The sequence below is a fragment of the Acipenser ruthenus genome, chromosome 7 (assembly GCF_902713425.1).
Source record: "Acipenser ruthenus chromosome 7, fAciRut3.2 maternal haplotype, whole genome shotgun sequence".
Lineage (NCBI taxonomy): Eukaryota > Metazoa > Chordata > Actinopteri > Acipenseriformes > Acipenseridae > Acipenser > Acipenser ruthenus.
In genome coordinates this window covers 20,467,359-20,487,654 of record NC_081195.1, presented here as the reverse complement: position 1 = coordinate 20,487,654, position 20,296 = coordinate 20,467,359, and the positions used below count along the sequence as shown (strand labels likewise).

At 38.3% G+C, this 20,296-nt stretch overlaps 1 protein-coding gene across 2 annotated transcripts in view; it reads left to right on the top strand.

Annotated features, from left to right (window-relative positions):
* LOC117416124 (heat shock 70 kDa protein 12A-like) overlaps window positions 1-20,296 on the top strand; it is a 54,953-nt gene extending 34,657 nt beyond the window's left edge. The window contains exons 7-12 of one of the 2 annotated variants that reach the window (XM_034027188.3): window positions 4,726-4,897; window positions 8,819-8,905; window positions 11,002-11,106; window positions 12,559-12,817; window positions 13,390-13,493; window positions 16,623-20,296. In XM_034027188.3, the coding sequence (XP_033883079.3) occupies window positions 4,726-4,897; window positions 8,819-8,905; window positions 11,002-11,106; window positions 12,559-12,817; window positions 13,390-13,493; window positions 16,623-17,260 (1,365 nt within the window). In that variant the 3' untranslated portion in view covers window positions 17,261-20,296. The remainder of the gene's footprint in view (window positions 1-4,725; window positions 4,898-8,818; window positions 8,906-11,001; window positions 11,107-12,558; window positions 12,818-13,389; window positions 13,494-16,622) is intronic. The other variant, XM_059026577.1, reaches the window with a different exon arrangement.

Below are 20,296 nucleotides of genomic sequence, written 5' to 3'. Positions count from 1 at the left end.
AAATGTGAAATACAATGTGAAAAATGTGAAAAAATGCAGAAAATCAGACAGGGGGCAAATACTTTTTCACGGCACTGTATAGCCCCAGGCAATGTAGAGGATGATTTAGGCCCCTGTCCAGAGACTCCTAGCACAACAATTGGTGGCGGAACAATTGGTTCCAGATCAGCAACAGGAACTGCGTAAGCTTGTTGAGGAGTTCAGTGATGTTTTTTCTGACGTGTCCAGCAGGACTAACTTGGTTGAATATGACATTGTCTCTCCCTCAGGTGTCACAGTACGAGAGAAACCTTATTGGATCCCAGAAAGTCAACGAAGTGGTGTTCGCAAAGAGGTATGGGACATGCACGAACTTGGTGATTGAGCCTTCCAGGAGCGAGTGGTGCAGTCCAATTGTCATAGTGGCCAAGAAAGACGGCACCAATCGCTTCTGTGTGGACTTCCGGATGGTAAACGCAATTGCCAAATTCGATGAGTACCCTATGCCTCTGGTCGACGAACTTCTAGATAGACTAGGAAAGGCGAAGTTTATCTTGACTCGTTTATCTTTTCCACACCATAAGGGCTGTTTCACTTTAAAACCATGCTATTTGGGCTACATGGTGCGCCCACTGCCTTTCAGAGACTGATGGACCAGGTTTTACGCTCACATCATGAATATGCAGCAGCGTATATTGATGATGTGGTGATTTACAGCTCCACCTGGCAAGAGCATTTGGCTAGGGTTACAGCCGTCCTTCAGTCTCTAAGGGTAGCCCAGCTAACAGCTAACTTGAGAAAATGTGCATTTGCCAAGACAGAGACTCAATATTTGGGATTTTTAATGGGAAATGGAAGGGTGAGATGGTCACCAAAATCCAGGCTTTGGTCGACGCGTCGATCCCCAAAACCAAGACTCAGGTGAGGTCACTACTGGGATTAGCCAGTTATTACCGCTGCTTCATCCCCGAGTATGCCACAGTGGTTAGCCCTTTAGTCGACCTCACCAAAAAGAGTGCTCCAAATTCAATTAAATGGTCAGTGCCAGGCCCCCACCCTTATCACACCTGATTTCACCAAGAGATTCATCCTCCACACCAATCCGTCAGACGTGGGTTTGGGTGTTGTCTTGTCCCAAAAGGTAGATGGAGTAGAACACCCGATACTGTATATCAGTAAAAAAGATGCTACCTCGGGAGCACAACTACTCCGTAGTCGAAAAGGAGTGTTTGGCCATTAAATGGGCTACTCACTCTTTCTGTTATTACCTGCTGGGACATTCATTTGATCTTGTCACAGACGACGCCCCACTCAAGTGGTTAAGCACAATGAAGGACAACAATGCCCGGATAACTTGGTGGTATCTGGCATTGCAACCCTTCATGTACCACATGGTACACTGTGCGGGGAAAGACCATCAAAATTCTGATTATTTTTCCCGGAAGGGGGGAGTAATGGGAAAGATAGATTCAGCCAAGTGTTCCTTCGGCTCCACTCTGAGCGGTGGGATATGTGACAGAAATTCAATGATTCTTGGTTGTAAATCTCCCTCCCCACTTGTGAGGGCGCTAAGCAGCAAGAACAGAGTTCTTTGGATGGGCTGGTCTGACAGTTCTTTCCCAGGGTCGGGAAGTTGGCCAGTCTGGATGAAGGCGAGACTCTGTTGCAAGAACACATTGACACGAAAGGTAAGCTTGGTGCTGGATGTTTAGTTTGCTTACCATTGAGCCAGGGTTGATATTTGCCAGATTTCTGATCTTACTTAAGACTTACTGTTCTGATTACTCCAGGGTACACCTGTGCTTAGTACTATATACAAATAGACATAATAAACCTATCCTGTTTAAAATTTACTCCCTTGGTTCTCGTGAAATCCTTGTTTTTTGCTGTACTGATTTACCTGCTGGGACTGTAGTATTGAATGTTTTATGCTCGGTGCTAGTATACACTTATGGCCTAGGTGTTTGGTTATTGCACACTAGGTAAGTTTGTTACACACTCAGTGTATACACAGCATGTATATTACTTGAGGCAGCAGGGACATGATTTAAATAGAATATTGTAGGTTATAGTCAAACTAAAAACATGAATTGTAAAGTTCCCACCATGGCAGTCATTTTGATGGTTTTCACTTTTAAAATTGAAATTACTCTGCGTGTGTTAAAGATACACGGTTGTCCATTCTTGACTTTTCCTAAATACATGTATTAAATACCCTGATGGCGTTTGAAGGCATGATCGCAAATTTTTTTTTTTTTACAATAATCCCCTCTACCTAGAACCGCCAAAGCCGTCACTTTGACGGCCTTTTACAATACAAGTTTTTATTTTGAATATAACCTACAATATTCTGTTTTTTTTTTTTAAATATACAAGCCTGTTGTTATCTCTATTGGACCTGGCAGCCACCAATTCCTTTGTTGTACAAGGAATGCACCAGGGAAAATATCAGGACATGTCATCTTGAACAGCGCTTTGGCAGAAACATCTCCATCAGAAAACTGCAAAGCAGCAGGCTGCAGCAGCTCAACCTGGATTCAGTGCTACAGAGTGACACATGCATGTTACTTTCATTTTAAATTAAAAAATACATTTGTTTTTACAGTTTTGTATGTATATATACCTGTTTACACACTCATTTCTTTTAAAATGTTTTATTTTATTATAGTTTTTCATTTTTTTAATTAGCGCTTTATCGTGGTAAGTTAGAAAATAAACCCTTTTACGTTCAGTTATTCATTTAAATACGGCTGTGCAGGTGTTTGATATGACGTGCTTGAATAAAACTTTTGACTTGTATCCGATAGTTTGTCTTTCATTTTAACACTGATGTTTAAAATGTAACCCTCATTCATAATTATTGCCTGTGGCGGTTTTAGGTATGAGTATAACCGTGGTGGTTCTAGTGTTAACATTGTAATAATAATAGAAAATACTATATTTTAACAGAAGTAATTTCTATCTGAACTATCATTGTTCATTACTGTTAACATTTTATGTCCAAAAGCAAATCAAAACATTTGAATGAATCTCACAAATCCTGACTAATTTAACTATCGTACTAAATTCAGCTTCTTTTTCTATAATATTGCCATATAATCCAAACACAACATGCTTTCAAACAAAAGCTAAAATCAGTAGAGTTAATAGATTAAAAAAAAAAAAAAATTTGCCTTAATTTTTAAATCAAGAAAACATGGTACAATATGTCTACTTCTGATTTGGCTTGTCAACGCGAATGTATAGGCCTAAAGTCTGTCTCCTAGCAATGCGCTACTCTACCGTACTAGCACTAAGAGAGACCCATTCTCACACACTCAAGGTTTAAATGCAAACTGGCAACAGGAGACTTCAAACTGGATTCTAATTTGATGCATCGATTCATCAATATGTAATTGAAGCTCGGGAAATTTAAGGACAGATGATGAATAATCGATGCATCGATTAATTGTTGCACCCCTACCTGTTACTGTAGACAAATGAGCCTATCAATCCTGGCTTCCCCTTGCTTATTTTATATAAGAACATTAGAAATCTGACCCATCTAAGCTTGCCTGGTTCCTAGTAGCTGATTGATCTCAAAACTTTGTCAAGTTGGGATCCAAATGTTTCTGCCTCAACAACATGACTAGGTATCCCATTCCATACCCTCCCCACTCTCTGTGTGAAGAAGTCTTGCATTCCCTCTCCATTTATCTTCAAACTTTATCCTCTGGTCCTGGTTTCTATACTGCGCTTAAACTAATGTTTTGGGTTAACTATGATATCTGCTATTAGCTGCTGTGTTGCTGCTACTATTTCATGTATTATGCTACTATCATGTATTATGTACTGTTTTTTGTTTTTTTTTAACTGTCTAGCATGTATTATGCATTTCTTAGTATTTAAAGTATTATGTATTTTCTTCTTGTTACTGCATCTTGTAAAGCGCTTTGTGATGGTGGTCAACTATGAAAGGCGCTATAAAAATATAAATTGATTGAATTGATATAACCTTATCCTAACCTCCATGGCTTTGTACTCTGCACTTTTGGCTATATACCCAAGCATTCTGTTTGTGTTTTTGATTGCTTCCCCGCACTTTGTGGATGATGAGAGTAGTTATTCTATTGCCACACCGAGGTCTTTCTCTTGGTTTGCCTGTTCTTGTTCTATTCCCCCCACACCCCCCCTTTGGTATTTTGATATTTAAATTTTATGACCAGCGTGTAACACTTCACATTTGGGTGCTGCGTCATCGCGACTGTATTTGTAATTTTCTGGTGAAAAGAAGAGGGATCTATATGATTCTGTAATAGGCAGACAAAACTGTCTCTTTTGCAAAGGGGTTAAGATGCTCTGATGTGGTGTGCGGGGTCGCTGGATCTGGGACGGACAGAAATGAAATATTTACTAATAACGCTGTTTTTATCTTTAATGGAACTACCAAAGGGTATATTTGCAGAACTTCCCTTGTATTGCCACATTTGGCCCACTCTTCAGTGCTCTTAAGCTTATTTTTTTTTTTTTTTTTTAATCAATTTGTTTTCAATTAAATATTTTAAAGATGAATTTAGACCATAGAAATGCTGCACCCCCCGTTTCTTATACAGGTGTTATTGATATTATATCTGTTATCTTTCCACATCCAGGTAAAAAAGGTTCAGTCAAAAATTAGAGGCTCATATTTTCATTTGCTTCCTCAGATGAAAGGACTAAGTATCAAAGACACTGAATTATTGTTTTCCGCACTGTTCTCCCCTCCAGTCTGGACTGGTAACCCCTGACAACCCAGAGCAGCTAATCATCGCTCTGGAGCCAGAGGCCGCCTCTATCTACTGCAGGAAGCTCCGCCTCCACCAGATGATTGACCTGAGCTCCAAGACAGCATTCAACAGCTACAGCTCGACTGAGACCATAGGAACTGGGATGACGCAGGGTAACCTCGCCTGCTAATCTAATCTACTGTACAAGACATGTCTTAGACACACTTTCTTGAATTCAGAAAGAGTTTGGGGGGCAAGCTAGTATAGTGAGCTATACTAATTTGGTGGTCTCAACCTAGACTACATGGGATATTGCGGTATGGTTGTAATCAGTTCCATTGTGCCACACAACTTTCACTGGTACTGTGCAAAGCTGAAAAGCAAAGATGTTGGTTTGAGGTCCAGTATCATCGCCAATAGAGAATTAATGGATGCACCCAATGTACTTATAGCACTTATAATGTAAATAGCTTCAAATATCATTTGAATTCCTTATTTTACATTTGTGTTGCAATTTTGACCCATTGTCATATGATTTGAATGGAAGGAGGAAGGCTGTTTAGTCCCGGCACTTAGGACTAGCTCAAATCAAGATAAAGGCAGATTCAGATACAAATGAAAAATTATTATTGGAGACTCAAGAACAATGAGAATGATTGCAAACATTACCCTTATAAAAGTGTCCCACAGAAAAAGCATAGCAAAGTGTACAAAGCACTGTGAAAGCATAGGTAAGCATTTTAAAGCCCAGAGAGCCATGATAAGGCATGTTAAAAAAACATGGAAAACCATGGTAATCTATGTTAAATGCATAACCATGGGGGGGGAAAAGCAGGACAACTGCAAAAACTGCCTTGGAAATGTACTGTTATAAACAGTGAATAGTAAGTAAAATGTAAAAAAATCAATTCAAATAACATTTGAAGCTACTTCCTGTGTAATGCTCAAGAGAAACAGGAAGCGAATTTCTTGTGGCAAGAAAAATGGGGTTCAGAGTTGAAGTGTAAATAAGTCTGGCAAAAAACAAACAAACTGCAAAACATTAAAAGAATGGTAAGACTGTTCTTCCAAAGAGGTAAGCATGGTTTTGAAAGCCTTGGTTATCACACCTTTTAAATGTACTTTTCAATGGATTCCCGTATCAGGTACATTCATTGTATTTATTTATTTTTTTATTTTTTTAACTCCTTTGATACATCAAAACAGTGAAGTATTACGATCCACAAAGGAGAGATGCCCCTATTCTATAATGTCTTCTGCATTTCTTTTGAGGGAAGGGGTGATTTTTACTAGAGTTTTACTAGAGCCAACAAACCTGAAAAAAATAACAATATTTGCCAGCAAATAAAGCAGCAACAGCAAAAGTTTAAGAGATTTTCCAAGATTTTCTCAACTCTCATCTGTATTGTGTTTTCAAGTACTCTGCAGCACGTTTGACAACTGAATTGAGATTTATTCAATATAAAAAAAGCTGTTTAAATCAATGCAATGCAGTAAGTTGATGGACAATGCATAGCAGTATGAATTTGTATCCACAGTTTAGAAAGGCGTGACTGGGTAGTGCATCTCCACACATGCTAGTATGTGTTTTTTTTTTTTTTTATTTGCAAGCAGTTGCATTTCTAACGCTGGTAACCTGCAAGGCTATGCTTGCAAGTGTCATGCTGAATCACAGGAATAAATCCAGATTATGGCGCCGCTATGTCAATTTTAAAGTATAGATATATGTTGGTTCTATAAACTATGTTACTTAAAAGGATCAAATCATTTTGCTATTCTTTATATTCTTTATATTCTTTATATGAAAATTAATAGCTAACATATGCTGAATAAAACTTTTTTGTATTCTGCTTAATGGAAAATTATTTGTTTTCAGACAGACCGTTACATAGGTTTACTGTTGTCAACTTCATATTGGGATGTTTTAGGATCTAAATGAAGCCTATTGTGTTCTTTTTTAACATGTATTTATCTGATGTCCTCATTTCTGCATATCTTATCATTTATTAATTAATAATGTTTTTTTTACACAAAATCATGTGTTTTAAAGTATTATAAAAGCTTTATTATTATTATTATTATTATTATTATTATTATTATTATTTTCAGATTGATACCTCCTGACAATATAGAAGTACTACAGCTAGAGCAGGAGGCTTTTTTCCAGGATCATTTCAGTTGTTTTAAATGATTTTAAAACACAAGCTAAGACCCTGTTCACACTTGCGATTTAAGGTGGCACAGGGCCGCTTTAGGGCCGCCTTTTCTCATATGTGAACGCTCCAAAAAAGAAAAGGCAGCCCAGGACTTTACATATGTATGAACGCAAAGCAGACTAGGGCTGGCCTTTTCGTATCACATGACCAGTGTGGTTGCACTGCTCAGTAGACACTCCCAAACTCACGCACTCGCGAAACGTAAATAGAAAGCTGAATGCTCTGCTAGCCAAGACAGCAGTGGATCAGTATTGAATGGTCATTATTCCTACACCATACAAAATATTAAATAAATCAAATCTAGCAGGTTAACGTTCAGGTTGTTTCTTGTTAATATACGAGCTGCAGTGCATTCATAATTATGCTTAACTTATGCTTGTGAGCTTGTCTTGTGAATGTCAGTCAGTGATAGTCATTTGCAATCTGTGAAGTATCTGTTACAAAAATAAATATTTATACCTGTCAGCACTTCTTGAGAGAATAATGTGATTGTGGGTGGGATTAAGCTCGTACCATCACCCCGTTACACACCATAACATTGCAACAAAATAGGTCAATAATGTTTTTTAAATATATAGAATTGCTACTGTTCTGCATTGAAAAAAATATGTATTAATAAGAAACATCTGCTACAAATCAAGACCGATAGCTCTTCTATTCTGAGTGCAGGCTATCGTTCCATAATTAAAAAAAAGCAATTTGCCACATTTCAGGCCTGCTTTTAAGTCATATGTGAACGTGCAAAGGTGCCTTAAACCGCAAATGTGAACGGGGTTGCAGACCTAAATCTGAGGTGGCCCTGGGCCCTAGTGTGAACCGAGTCTAAGAAAAAAAAACAGATGGTTAATCCTTTCCCCATTCGCAACTAAATTAGCTGTAGTTCATACGAGACGTTCTCCACCTTCAGTAACAGAACGTATCTTGCCTGTGAAATGGAGATGTTCAATCTTTGTAGATCTGCCCTTTTTATAATTGTAATGGATAAATCATAAAAGATAATGATATTGTATTGATAGGATTATTACGCTTGGCACTGGATGGAGCATTTTGTCTCCGTTGTATATTTGGTGAAGGCTGGCACACACACACACACACACACACACACACAGAGGAAGAGTCATTGTCTGACATTCAGATTTTTTTTCCTATAAGGAATTCCCGGTATCAAATGCATTCCTTCAACTTGAAATGCAACATGAAAGAGTACAAAACACAATCACTAGTTTATTTATTTTTTTGTTGACAAATGCTATGAAAAAATACTGTTAAAAATCAATATATGTTTAAAACAATGTGCTCATCTTTCATATAAGAAAAACTGATGGTAATAATTAAAGATAAGATTTACTGGACTTATTTTGTTAGACTTGTGTACTTCATTGTGTAGATCATTTACATAGACCCCAATGACTTGCACCAAATCATTTTTGTTGTCATATAGAGACAAATGAGGTAATTTGAAGTCACCAGAATACTTCAAACGCCAGGTATCACCACGTGGGCATGGCCAACACAGCGTCAACTGAGGAAGCAACAGAAGTTGGAATAGATTAATTGCTAGCATTAAAACATTAAAACTTGTAATCTTTTCAGAATAAAACAGCAAAAACGGTGTCCAAATTTCTGTATTATTGAAACATCTAGGGGTGCCCAATATTCATGACGGCAAACTATCAAAGCTGTTCCAGCGGCAGCATGCTTCAGTCATGCTGGTTCTAGCTGTGCCTGCTCATGTGCAGTGATGCTGGGGGAGCTGCAGCCCTATTCTGGTCAGGAAATTTGATTTTGATACTGTCAATTGCTTTTATGTTGGTGTTGATAGCTTCTGTGCGCTTGTCATTTCTCACATTCAGTCATTTTCTTTCTGTTAACAACCAGCCAAGGAAGTCGTCCGACGTAACCGGCAGAGCCGCACCTTTTTTGTTGAAAATGTCACAGGAGAGCTCTGGTCAGAGCTGGCTGAAGGTAGAGTGCTTTCGCTCCTTTGCTCTTGCTAGGTCTTATATTGCTGGCATGGGCACACAGGGTTTTGTTATGTAAAAGCAACACAACGTCAAATCCACTCTGCTTGTTCACATCAGCTTATTAATACCCAGTTCCATGTCTATGAAATCCGATTCTAATTACTATTGTCATTTCTTCAGTGTGTCACGCCCACACAGTAACTGTATGTGTTTGATATGAAGCTGGGTAAATAGACACAGATTGTGACAGGAATGCACTGGCAAAGTGTGCAAGACAGATGTCACGGGAAGAATAGGGAAAATTAAAATAGATTTGCATAATCATTCTTATATTGGTCTCACATTTTAAAACCTGATATTTGGTACGACACTAGGTTAAAGAAAACTCTTTGCAGGTCTCGCTTTCAGTCTTGCACATTGATGGTCATTTCTCATGGGGAGTGAATTTGTCTCCACCCCTTCAGGGCCGCCTTTCATTTCTGTAACTAACCAGCTGCTTCCCCTAATGACTGGCATGCTTTACAGCCAGTTGACTGCCAAAAACATTGTAGTGAAGTGACCTAGGATGTGGAAGTGTAACTGATTTCTTGGAAAGCAAGCCAAGCAAACTGAGAACTTGTGTAGTACCACATATCATGTTTTAGAATGAAAATACATGTTTGCGATATCAAATACATGTTTGCGATATCATATAGGAGGCTGTGTGGTCCAGTGGTTAAAGAAAGGGGCTTGTAACCAGGTCCCCGGTTCAAATCCCACCTCAGCCACTGACTCATTGTGTGACCCTGAGCAAGTCACTTAACCTCCTTGTGCTCCGTCTTTCGGGTGAGATGTAATTGTAAGTGACTTTGCAGCTGATGCATAGTTCACACACCCTAGTCTTTATAAACAATAATAATAATAATAATATGCACATTAAAGATGTATATAGTGAAGTAAAGTGCACTACAGGTAAGATTATATGATTTATTATGGTAACTACAGACCCTTTTAATAAACCCCATAGTGCAATGTTCATACATTAGTGGAAACTTTAAAGGACCTGTATGTGCATACATTGAGCAATATAAAATTATTTTAAACAAACTACACTGTTCTCCAACATGCAGTGTGAACAAATAAATGCACAACTACTGAGGATGGGGCATTTGTTGCCTTTTCCAAGCCACTCAGTCCCCTTGGTTACAAAATATAATTTATGCCATATAATACTGCCCCCCCCCCCCCCCCCCCCCGCACACACATATTACTTACCCCCTTTTTTCAATCACTCCCATCCACCTCCCCCAATCGCCACCCAAATTGAATAACCCCATGGTCAACCACAGGGTCTATTGTCCAGTCCAAAGAGCCAGATGATGGACCCTCAAACCAAGTAGGTATGAGGTCAAATGTTTAATCTTGTACTATACTCCATAGTCAAATAAATACTATTCATTACAAATTCAGTGTATGGGGGAACTACTGAGAGCTTTAATATAACATAATATTTAATATATATGACTGGGTGGGTCATTTTTTCAAGTGAATTACATTTCTGCAGTGGTGAACCGCTTTGTAAGTCTTACTACTGTATTCATGGATTTACAGGGGGTCTGAGTTGTTTTTTGTTTCAACTTGTTCACTTTTGTTTCTATTTTATAATGTGTATTGCAGTCTAGTGGTAAACAATGATTGCTTTTGCTCAGCACTGTTTAAAGTCTCAGAGGCTGCCTGCACTGGAAAAAAGAGGGATCTAAACAGTGACAGATCTAAATATCGCTACTGTAAACCTATCAAATCTATCAAAATCAAACATCCATCCAATAATCCTTATTCCTCTTGTAAGTTTGGTTCTGTTCCTCCTTGTAAAAATATAAAAAAAACTTGGGAAGGATATTTTTAATGATTTTAATAAAGGTATGTATCTCCACTGTCATTTAGATCAATTGAATATAACCCAGAATGTTTAAAACACATATTTATTTCCTGGTTGAAACAAAAATATGGACCATTTTGGTGTATTTGAGGACCAGCAGTTATGATATATATATGGTATCAAAAAGCATTGATATTAAGAGAGTATGATGATTGTTTTTTTTTTCCTCCTTTTCCCAGGCGACCGCTATGTAGTGGTTGACTGTGGCGGGGGCACAGTGGATCTGACTGTCCATCAGATTAGACTGCCTGAAGGACATATAAAGGAGCTGTACAAGGCCTCAGGTAAAGCGTATTGTTGTGTGTGTTACGGAGATTGAAACTAGGTAAATAAATGAAGAAATCCATTATGTTAAGAATTATTTAGGTTCATATCAGAAGAAATGTGTGAGAATCCTATTTTTTAATCCAGAAACATTTTTATACTACATACAATCTGTAGGTAGAGTAGGTGGGACAAGCAAGATTATATTGTCTCATGATTTGAATGAAACGAGGAATTCTGGTCAATCCCAGCACTTAGGATTCTCCAGTCAAACTCAAAGCAACTAAAAACCAGGTAAAGACAGATTGAGTAAAATTATTCAATGTTGGAGCAAGATAACCTAGAGATACTCAGAATGATAGCAAATACTAAAATACAATAAAAAGAATAACAAAAGTGACATTTGAAACCCATCACGCTTGTAGTACGGTAGCTGCCAGCTGAAAAAGCTGTAACTGACGTTCTGAATCAAATCCCTTGTTTGTGTCGGGATAAACAATGGCCATTTACGGGACCCCAGAGAGCAGTTTACTTCGGATACAACTAATCAACTAAAAGTCTTGTTTCCTTTTAGAAAGGAACAGGATTTATTACTGTTATCAATTCTTCATATCCATCTTGTGACAGCCAATGATCAAGGGTCAATATTAGCATATCCTTGTTGTCAGTTTTTAATTTGAATGTCTCAGAGTACATGAAAGCAGTGTAAGCGCTTCATATTAATTAACACATTACTAGCAGTGACAAAAGCATGCCACCATATTGGCAAGATACATTTTAAAACTATTTTATTGATGCTGTAGATATTTCGTCAATAACTGTTAAACACTCAATAGTGCTACATTTAGAAATACCTAAAGAAATGAAATCAATTCAGTGACAGCCATTTCAACTACAAGTATTTTCCAACACTGAGATGAGTTTGGATTAAAAATGGTTATGCCACTGCGGATGTGGCTCTAGCTCATGTAATAAAGTGTGAAGGGTCTCTTAATGGCCCCATTAAGAGGAATGTGTGTGTACTGATTTATCATGCATTAGACATTACTCATGCCAAGGTGTGAAGGGCACTAGTTACTTCAAGTCGCATAGGCAGGGAAAAAAATAAAATGGAGGGAGAAAAAAATATACCTCTGTAATTGACCTACAAATCTTACAGTGATCTAATCCAAGACATCATAATGATCTCTAATGCTTATTACAATCCAAACCATACTTTAGGTTCATCAGAATCAGGTCACTGCAAGTCACAAAAGCAACACCCAAATTTGACATTTCTAGATTCTTAAACAAAACTGGATTAAAAATATGTTTGTTTAGTTCAGCACATTGAGTCTAGAGGCCCCCAAGTTTACGTTGCAGACATTATATATATATTTTTTTTATCATTCACTTTCTTGTAAAGTGCTTCACGCTGACTATATGAAATGAATGATGCGGTTGAATCCCTACCTCTTCTCTTGTGATTGCAGGTGGTCCTTACGGTTCTGTAGGTGTAGACTATGAGTTTGAAAAGCTGCTGTGCAAGATCTTCGGGGCGGATTTTATCGACCAGTTTAAGATCAAGCGGCCTGCAGCCTGGGTGGATCTGATGATCGCGTTCGAGTCACGGAAGAGAGCGGCGGCTCCCGAGAGAACCAGTCCTCTCAACATCAACCTGCCCTTCTCCTTCATCGACTACTACAAGAAGTTCAGAGGGCACAGTGTGGAGCACGCCCTTCGCAAGAGCAAGTGAGCACGCGGAAAACAACAAAATCACAGTCATGTAAAGCACTATCTCCACTGCCACAAACCCTGCTCTGAACATCATTCTCCAGAAGTGTTGTGCTGCTGCAATGACTGCACTTTCTTCCTTCTGCATGCAGGTTCATGCAGGTCTCTAGTGAAGCCTGGTTCATACTTCAATCGTGTGACTGTCACTGAGGGCATTTCTACTCTGGCGTTCCAAGGATGACTGGTCGTCAGATTTTTTTCTCAGTTCTTGCTAGTCGTGTTGTACGACTGTCTCCCAGTGGTCACCAGTCTGGAAGTATGAAACAGACATTCCCAGGACAGGATGAGTGTGGAGACAGGGTTCAAAATGGGAAAAGCCATCATAGGTGTCAAAATCATAATTATCAATATTTGATTTTAAAAAGTGCATGGAAAGTTAAGTCTCCAACTCCAAATTTTTGATATTTTGAAAAAAAGTTTTTAAATCTTTGGTGATCTGGGAATATGACTTTCATTCAACATTTATTCAAACTGGTAGCTGTTTTCATCTTAAGTTAAACCAGTCCCCTTTTCTTTTTGTCTGCTAACAGTGTAGACTTTGTGAAATGGTCTTCCCAAGGAATGCTTCGGATGAATCCGGATGCAATGAACGCTCTCTTTAAATCCACAATAGACCACATTATCCAGCACCTCAGTAAGTACTGGAGTTCAGTTACTTCTGTGGGTGGCTTAAAGGGTTATAAGAAATAATTCCATGGATCTTACCTATTGTTCACTTCTGTTTAATTAAGCGTGCAGTTTCAAAAGAAGCATGTGTTATAGTAAACATGATTATCTTGTACTACATTAATTAGGTTAAAAAGATATTTGTTTACAAGCCTTGCTTTCAGATAGTGTTGCACTTCCTTCGTGTGAAATTGTCCCCCAACATACTTTACTGATCATTAAGCAAACAGGTGTTTCCCCTACTGATTGACATGCTTGCAGCCAGTAACATTCTTTGACTCAGAAAACACTGCTGAGGTGTAATGACGTAGGAAGTGAATAAAGAGCATGCTTTCAGAGAGTAAAGCAAGCAAACTGAGAACTTTAACCTAGTATAGTACCAGATAGCATGTACAGTGGCTCTCAAAAGTATTCACCCCCCTTGGACTTTTCCACATTTTATTGTGTTACAAAATGGAATCAAAATTGATTTAATTAGGCGTTTTTGCCACTAATCAACACAAAAAAGTCCATAATGTCAAAGTGAAAAATAAAATCTACAAATTGTTCTAAATTAATTACAAATATAAAACAGAAAATAATTGATTGCATAAGTATTCACCCCCTTTGCTATGACACACCTAAATAAGCTCTGGTGCAACCAATTCTCTTTAGAAGTCACATAATTAGTTGAATGGAGTCCACCTGTGTGCAATTAAGGTGTTTCACATGATTTCAGGTTTAATACAAGTGTCTCTGGGAGGTCCCACAGTTGGTTAGTACATTTCCTAACAAAAACTACATCATGAAGACGAAGGAACATTCAAAGCAAATCCTGAATAAGGTTCTTCAAAAGCACCAATCAGGGGTAGGATATAAGAACATCTCCAAGGCATTAAATATCCCCCAGAGCACAGTAAAGTCCATTATTAAGAAATGGAGAGAATATGGCACAACTGTGAATCTGTCTAGAACAGGCCGTCCTCAAAAACTGAGTATCCGGGCGAGAAGGGCACTAGTCAGGGAGGCCACCAAGAAGCCTATGGCAACTCTAAAGGAGTTACAGTCTTCCACGGCTGAGCTGGGAGACACTGTGCATAAGGCAACAATAGCCCGGGTGCTTCACAAAACTGGCCTTTATGGGAGATTGGCAAAAAGAAAGCCATTGGTGAAACTCACATCAAATCTAGGCTAGAGTTTGCCAGAAGGCATTTGGGAGACTCTGAGAGCAAGTGGAAGAAGATTCTATGGTCTGATGAGACCATAATAGAGCTTTTTGGCCTCAACGCTAAGAGCTATGTTTGGCGCAAGCCTAACACCGCACATCATCCTGAGAACACCATCCCTACCGTGAAGCATGGTGGTGGCAGCATCATGCTATGGGGATGCTTCTCTGCATCAGGGCCTGGAAAGCTTGTGAAGATAGAGGGCAAAATGGATGCAGCAAAGTACAGAGAAATCCTGGAGGAAAACCTGCTGAAGTCTGCAAGAGACCTGGGACTTGGGAGAAGATTCATCTTCCAGCAGGGCAATGACCCCAAACATACAGCCAAAGCCACACTAGAGTGGCTTAAAAACAAAAAGGTCAATGTCCTGGAGTGGCCCAGTCAAAGCCCGGACCTCAATCCAATTGAGAATATACGGAAAGAGTTGAAAATTGCTGTTCACCAAAAGTCCCCATCCAACTTGACGGAGCTTGAGCAATTTTGCAAAGAAGAATGGGCAAAAATTGCAGTGTCCAGATGTGCAAAGCTGGTAGAGACTTATCCAAATAGACTCATGGCTGTAATTGCTGCCAAAGGTGCCTCTACCAAATATTGACTCAAGGGGGTGAATACTTATGCAATCAATTATTTTCTGTTTTGTATTTGCAATTAATTTAGAACAATTTGTAGATTGTATTTTTCACTTTGACATTATGGAGATTTTTTGTGTTGATCAGTGGCAAAAACTCCTAATTAAATCCATTTTGATTCCATGTTGTAACACAATAAAATGTGGAAAAGTCCATGGGGGGTGAATCCTTTTGAGAGCCACTGTACAAAATAAATGTGCATTTAAAAATGGTATCTGGTACCATACAAGGTTAAAGAAAACTCTCAAAGCAAAGCAGGTCTATGGATGGATTAAATAAAGTGTTGATGGGTTGGAGAGAATTTCAAGCATTGTAACAGAACACTCAAAAGTAACGCATGCATCAGTTTTCTTAATTTAATATCGTACCAGAAAAATGGCAAATACAAGAGTTCCATGGAAAAGAGATTTATGGAATTATTACACTAGCTTTAAACCCCTTTAAGAAATGATCCACTATTGTGTTGCTTTATTTTAAAGATCGATCAGTATTTGTAGTAAGTGTAGTGCTTCTATATATGTTAAGACTAAACTATTGAACAAGACAATGACTAGGGATGTCATATTATATTATACAATACAATATCTACACATAGAAATGAGAAATTATGCCTTACTTTAAATGCAAACATGTACCATAATAAAGTTATTAATAAATCAGTGAACAATTTAATTAATCTACTGCATATGGTGGCAAATGAAAAAAAAAAAAACAACTGTCGTTTTACTTACTATTAAAGTCTAAAATACACTAAAGAGTAAGGTTTTTACAAAAAGGCAATTTTAACAGTGTAAATGTATTGCCACACAAACTCTGGGTCCTGCGTGCCAAATGAGATGGTGCTAGCTAATCTTTATAGCATCATATCTGTGTTTAATCCTGTCAGTGACATTAAACAGGACATCAGATGTCAGGTTCATTCTTGCTGATACATATGTCTAATTTTATAAGTTTATTTTCAGAACTACTGAATAACTGCCATTTAATTGGTTTATTCGACAACTTTTCTCCCCATCTGCTGGTGAAAGGCAGTATAGCAAGAAGCTTAGTGGTGCAACACACACCAGCAAACAAGACTTGCAATTTTGTCAGAAAGCAACTCTTTTATTAATAAAATTAAGTTTGCATTTCATTAAACATTTGAGCGTTTTTTGAGAGAGAATGCTAAAAAAAAAAAAAAAACAGTCTGTGACCAGGGCCCAATGTGCAATTTCCTGTTACATCACATCCTAATAATCAGCCACTTCCTTCATGTGTACCCAGATGATCTGTTTGAGAAGCCTGAAGTGTGCGACATCAAGTTCCTTTTCCTGGTCGGAGGTTTCGCAGAGTCTCCTTTACTCCAGCAAGCCATTCAGACCATGCTGGGAGGCCGCTGTCGAATCATCATTCCCCATGACATGGGGCTGACCATCCTGAAGGGAGCCGTGCTGTTTGGCCTGGACCCCTCGGTGATCAAGGTGCGCCGCTCCCCTCTCACCTACGGCGTGGGGGTCCTCAACAGGTACATGCAGGGGAAGCACCCGCCGGAAAAAATGCTTCTGAAGGACGGCACTCGCTGGTGCACCGACGTCTTCGACAAGTTCATCTCGGCCGACCAGTCGGTGGCCCTCGGAGAAACGGTCAAGCGCAGCTACACACCGGCCAAACCATCCCAGCTGGTCATTGTGATCAACATCTACTGCTCAGAGATAGACAATGTCACTTTCATCACAGACCCTGGGGTTAAGAAGTGCGGCACTCTGCGTCTGGACCTTACAGGGACGGAGCCCTCCTCTGTTCCAGCCCGGAGGGAGATCCAGACACGCCTGCAGTTCGGGGACACTGAGATCAAGGCTATGGCACTTGATATCGCCACCTCGAGATGTGTCAAGGCCAGCATTGATTTCCTAAATTATTAATCCTGTATTCATTTAACCACACACAACTCACACAATGAAGAACCAGGAACACCTGGAGAATACCAAGGAGTCTTAGTGCAGTAGTTAAACAAATAAGTATGCCTCAAAGCTATGTGATTTGTCAGCAGTTCAAAATTATAATACCTACTATTGCAGCCCAATTGGCTTAAGACTAATTTAAAGACACAGCTAACTGCAGTCTTGTTTTACACTTAAATAGAATGTCTTTATTGGTGTTCTGCCGTCTGTGAAAGAAACTTGACTGCCATGCTTGTTTACATTCTCATTGTAGGGGTCCAAGCTTCCTGTGCCCTAGAAGTGGGATGTTATGAAGTGCTAATATTAGACATTTCAAAATTGTGTGTTTGTTATAATAATGAACAGGCTACATCTGTACAACTGTTACATATAAAGCATTCTGGTTTTAGGAAAAAAACATATAACTGGTAGTATAGTCTGAATATATCAAAGTTTTACCAAATTCTTGCTGATAAATCACTTTTTTCATCACATGCCTACTTACGACACCAACACACTGATGAAAATCATACACTTCAAATTAATATAACACCATGACAAATTAGCTACTTAGGCTAATGGAACTGGAATGAAATCTGTCTTTTCAGGCTCCATTACTGTATTTCATCTTCACCCTCCGTAAAAAGCTATCAATGAAGTTACCAATGATATGCACATTGCTATGAAACTAATCTTTGAAATCCTAGAATGTGAACTGTTTCAAAAGTAAATAGGAAAACCAAAAGCTAACTAGAGAATGCTGCTAGTTGAACCTGCCTCAATATTTTCATATAGCCATAGCAATATGCGTTTGCCTTTTTTTCTTTTTATGCTTGTGGAAAATAGCCACTATTTAAATAGCTAATTATGGCATTTTATGTTGTATTCCAGAGTTCAATATAGCAAAGAACACTGGCGTTGATATATAATAAAATACTTATTTTTATTTGAATGTATATACAATATTTAAAATATTATTTTAGCAGCTTACAGATTTGAGAATATGCTGGCTAATGTGGATCGCTTTCTTTCTGTTTCATTATCACCAGCCTGTGGGTCAAAAACTTAAAAAATAGAAAGTGACATATGCGATTTTAAAAGGTGGTAGAATCCGACTGTAAGACATTTTAATAAATTGCTGTGTCCTGAAAAACTGAAAGTCCTTATTGTAAAACTGAAAGTCCTTATTGTAAAACTGAAAGTCCTTATTGTAAAACTGAAAGTCCTTATTGTAAAACTGAAAGGCCTTATTGTAAAACTGAAAGTCCTTATTGTAAAACTGAAAGTCCTTATTGTAAAACTGAAAGGCCTTATTTCATAGGAGTATGGTAAATGAGCGGTGTATTGAAACCATGATTGATTTGTATTGTGTGTGTATGTGACCTTCCCATCATTTCCAGAAGCTTATAACATGTATTACATTCCCCCTCCTTCTTTTGAGAAATGATTCCATTACCATAACCAGCTTCACTAGACAGAACCTTTCAGGTGGAATAGCAAAGAGGAACATAGTCTTTACACCAAATCTACCACAGGGCATATATGCAGAAATGTAGACCTGTTTGTGCAGGTTTGCTCATTTTAAGATTAATTGCCCAACTGGGTATCCTTTTTTCAACACCATAGGCCTGGGAACTAATGCAGGTCAGGTCAGGTGTTTTTGAAAGAATTCCCCTCTGAAGGAAACTAGTGGTCTTTGTTTACAATTCTACTCGGGTCTTGATGTTTTTATATTGTGGTCTTCGGGTTGCATTCCCTTGTAATGCTCACTGAGTGGGACAAAACGGGACAATAAATAAAACGCTTCATTAATAAGTAGATTGACAGCCATCCTTTGTGTCAATTGGTGTGGGTGTACTTTTGAGCCATTAGTATACTACTAAGCACCAGCTCAATTTAGTGCACAGCAGGGTATTGACAGCAAAACTAAAGGCAAATTGTTTGCAAAGTGGCAGGTCACTAGATGGCTCTGTCTCTTCTGTACAGACCCTTTTGCTGATGCATACATTGTGCCCTGCAACGGGAACAGAAGATCTGCACTTGATCTCAGTCACAGTACCTTACATAGACGTATCAAAAAATCAAGAGCACAGTATATGAGCATGTGTTATTAGCACCACTCGGTATAATGGCAAACATCTTAAAAAATATAAGTGGATAGTAAAAAATAAAAAATTAAAAATTAAAAAATGAAGAAAATGTATTGCAACTCACATCAGACCTGTAGAAACTAAAACAAAACACAGAAGCGTGTGTCTTGTTGTTATTTAATCAGTTTAACTGTAGTGATTATAACTTGTTGCCACTAAGATCCAGGAAACCTTTTTTTTGATCGAGAGCTGCAGTCTTCAAACTGATTTAGTTGAAAGCAAAATAGTTTTTTCTCTTGAATTTAGTCATGTCAAGCATGATTTCGATTTTGTTATGAGCAATTTTTGTTTAAAGTGTTTCTCCATTAGGGAAGAAGTTTTCAAACTACAGTTAAACCTCTATTATCCAAAATAATTGGGACCAGAGGAGTGTTCTTATAATCAAATTGTTCTGATAAATGAATGGCAACTGTAAGTGTTTATATGACTTTCCTAATGAAGAAATCTCCTTGAAAAATCAGTAAGAAAAAATCAACCAACATACCCTTGAACTTTAAAGTGATAGCATTCATGTAGCACTGAAATTTAAAATGAGCACTGCACTGCATGTCAGATACAGAGGATTGAATGGCAACAGGGCTGATTTTGGTTGTTTTGCTGGCTGGCATAACTTGGAACCTGCTTAATAGAATACAACATATATAAATAATTATAATAAAGAGTTCCATAACATCACAAGGGTTGTGCAATGCATATCTATCTGTTCAAGAATGGTAACCGCTGTTCGTAGAACAGTCCAATTTGATAATGGACTACATATCTGAAGCTGCAAATAGCTGAAACTGCAACTGCTTTACAGACATAGCCAGCCATTGTTGCATTGTCCCTGCCTGGAGTCTTCCAAATGTACAAAATAATAAATGCAATT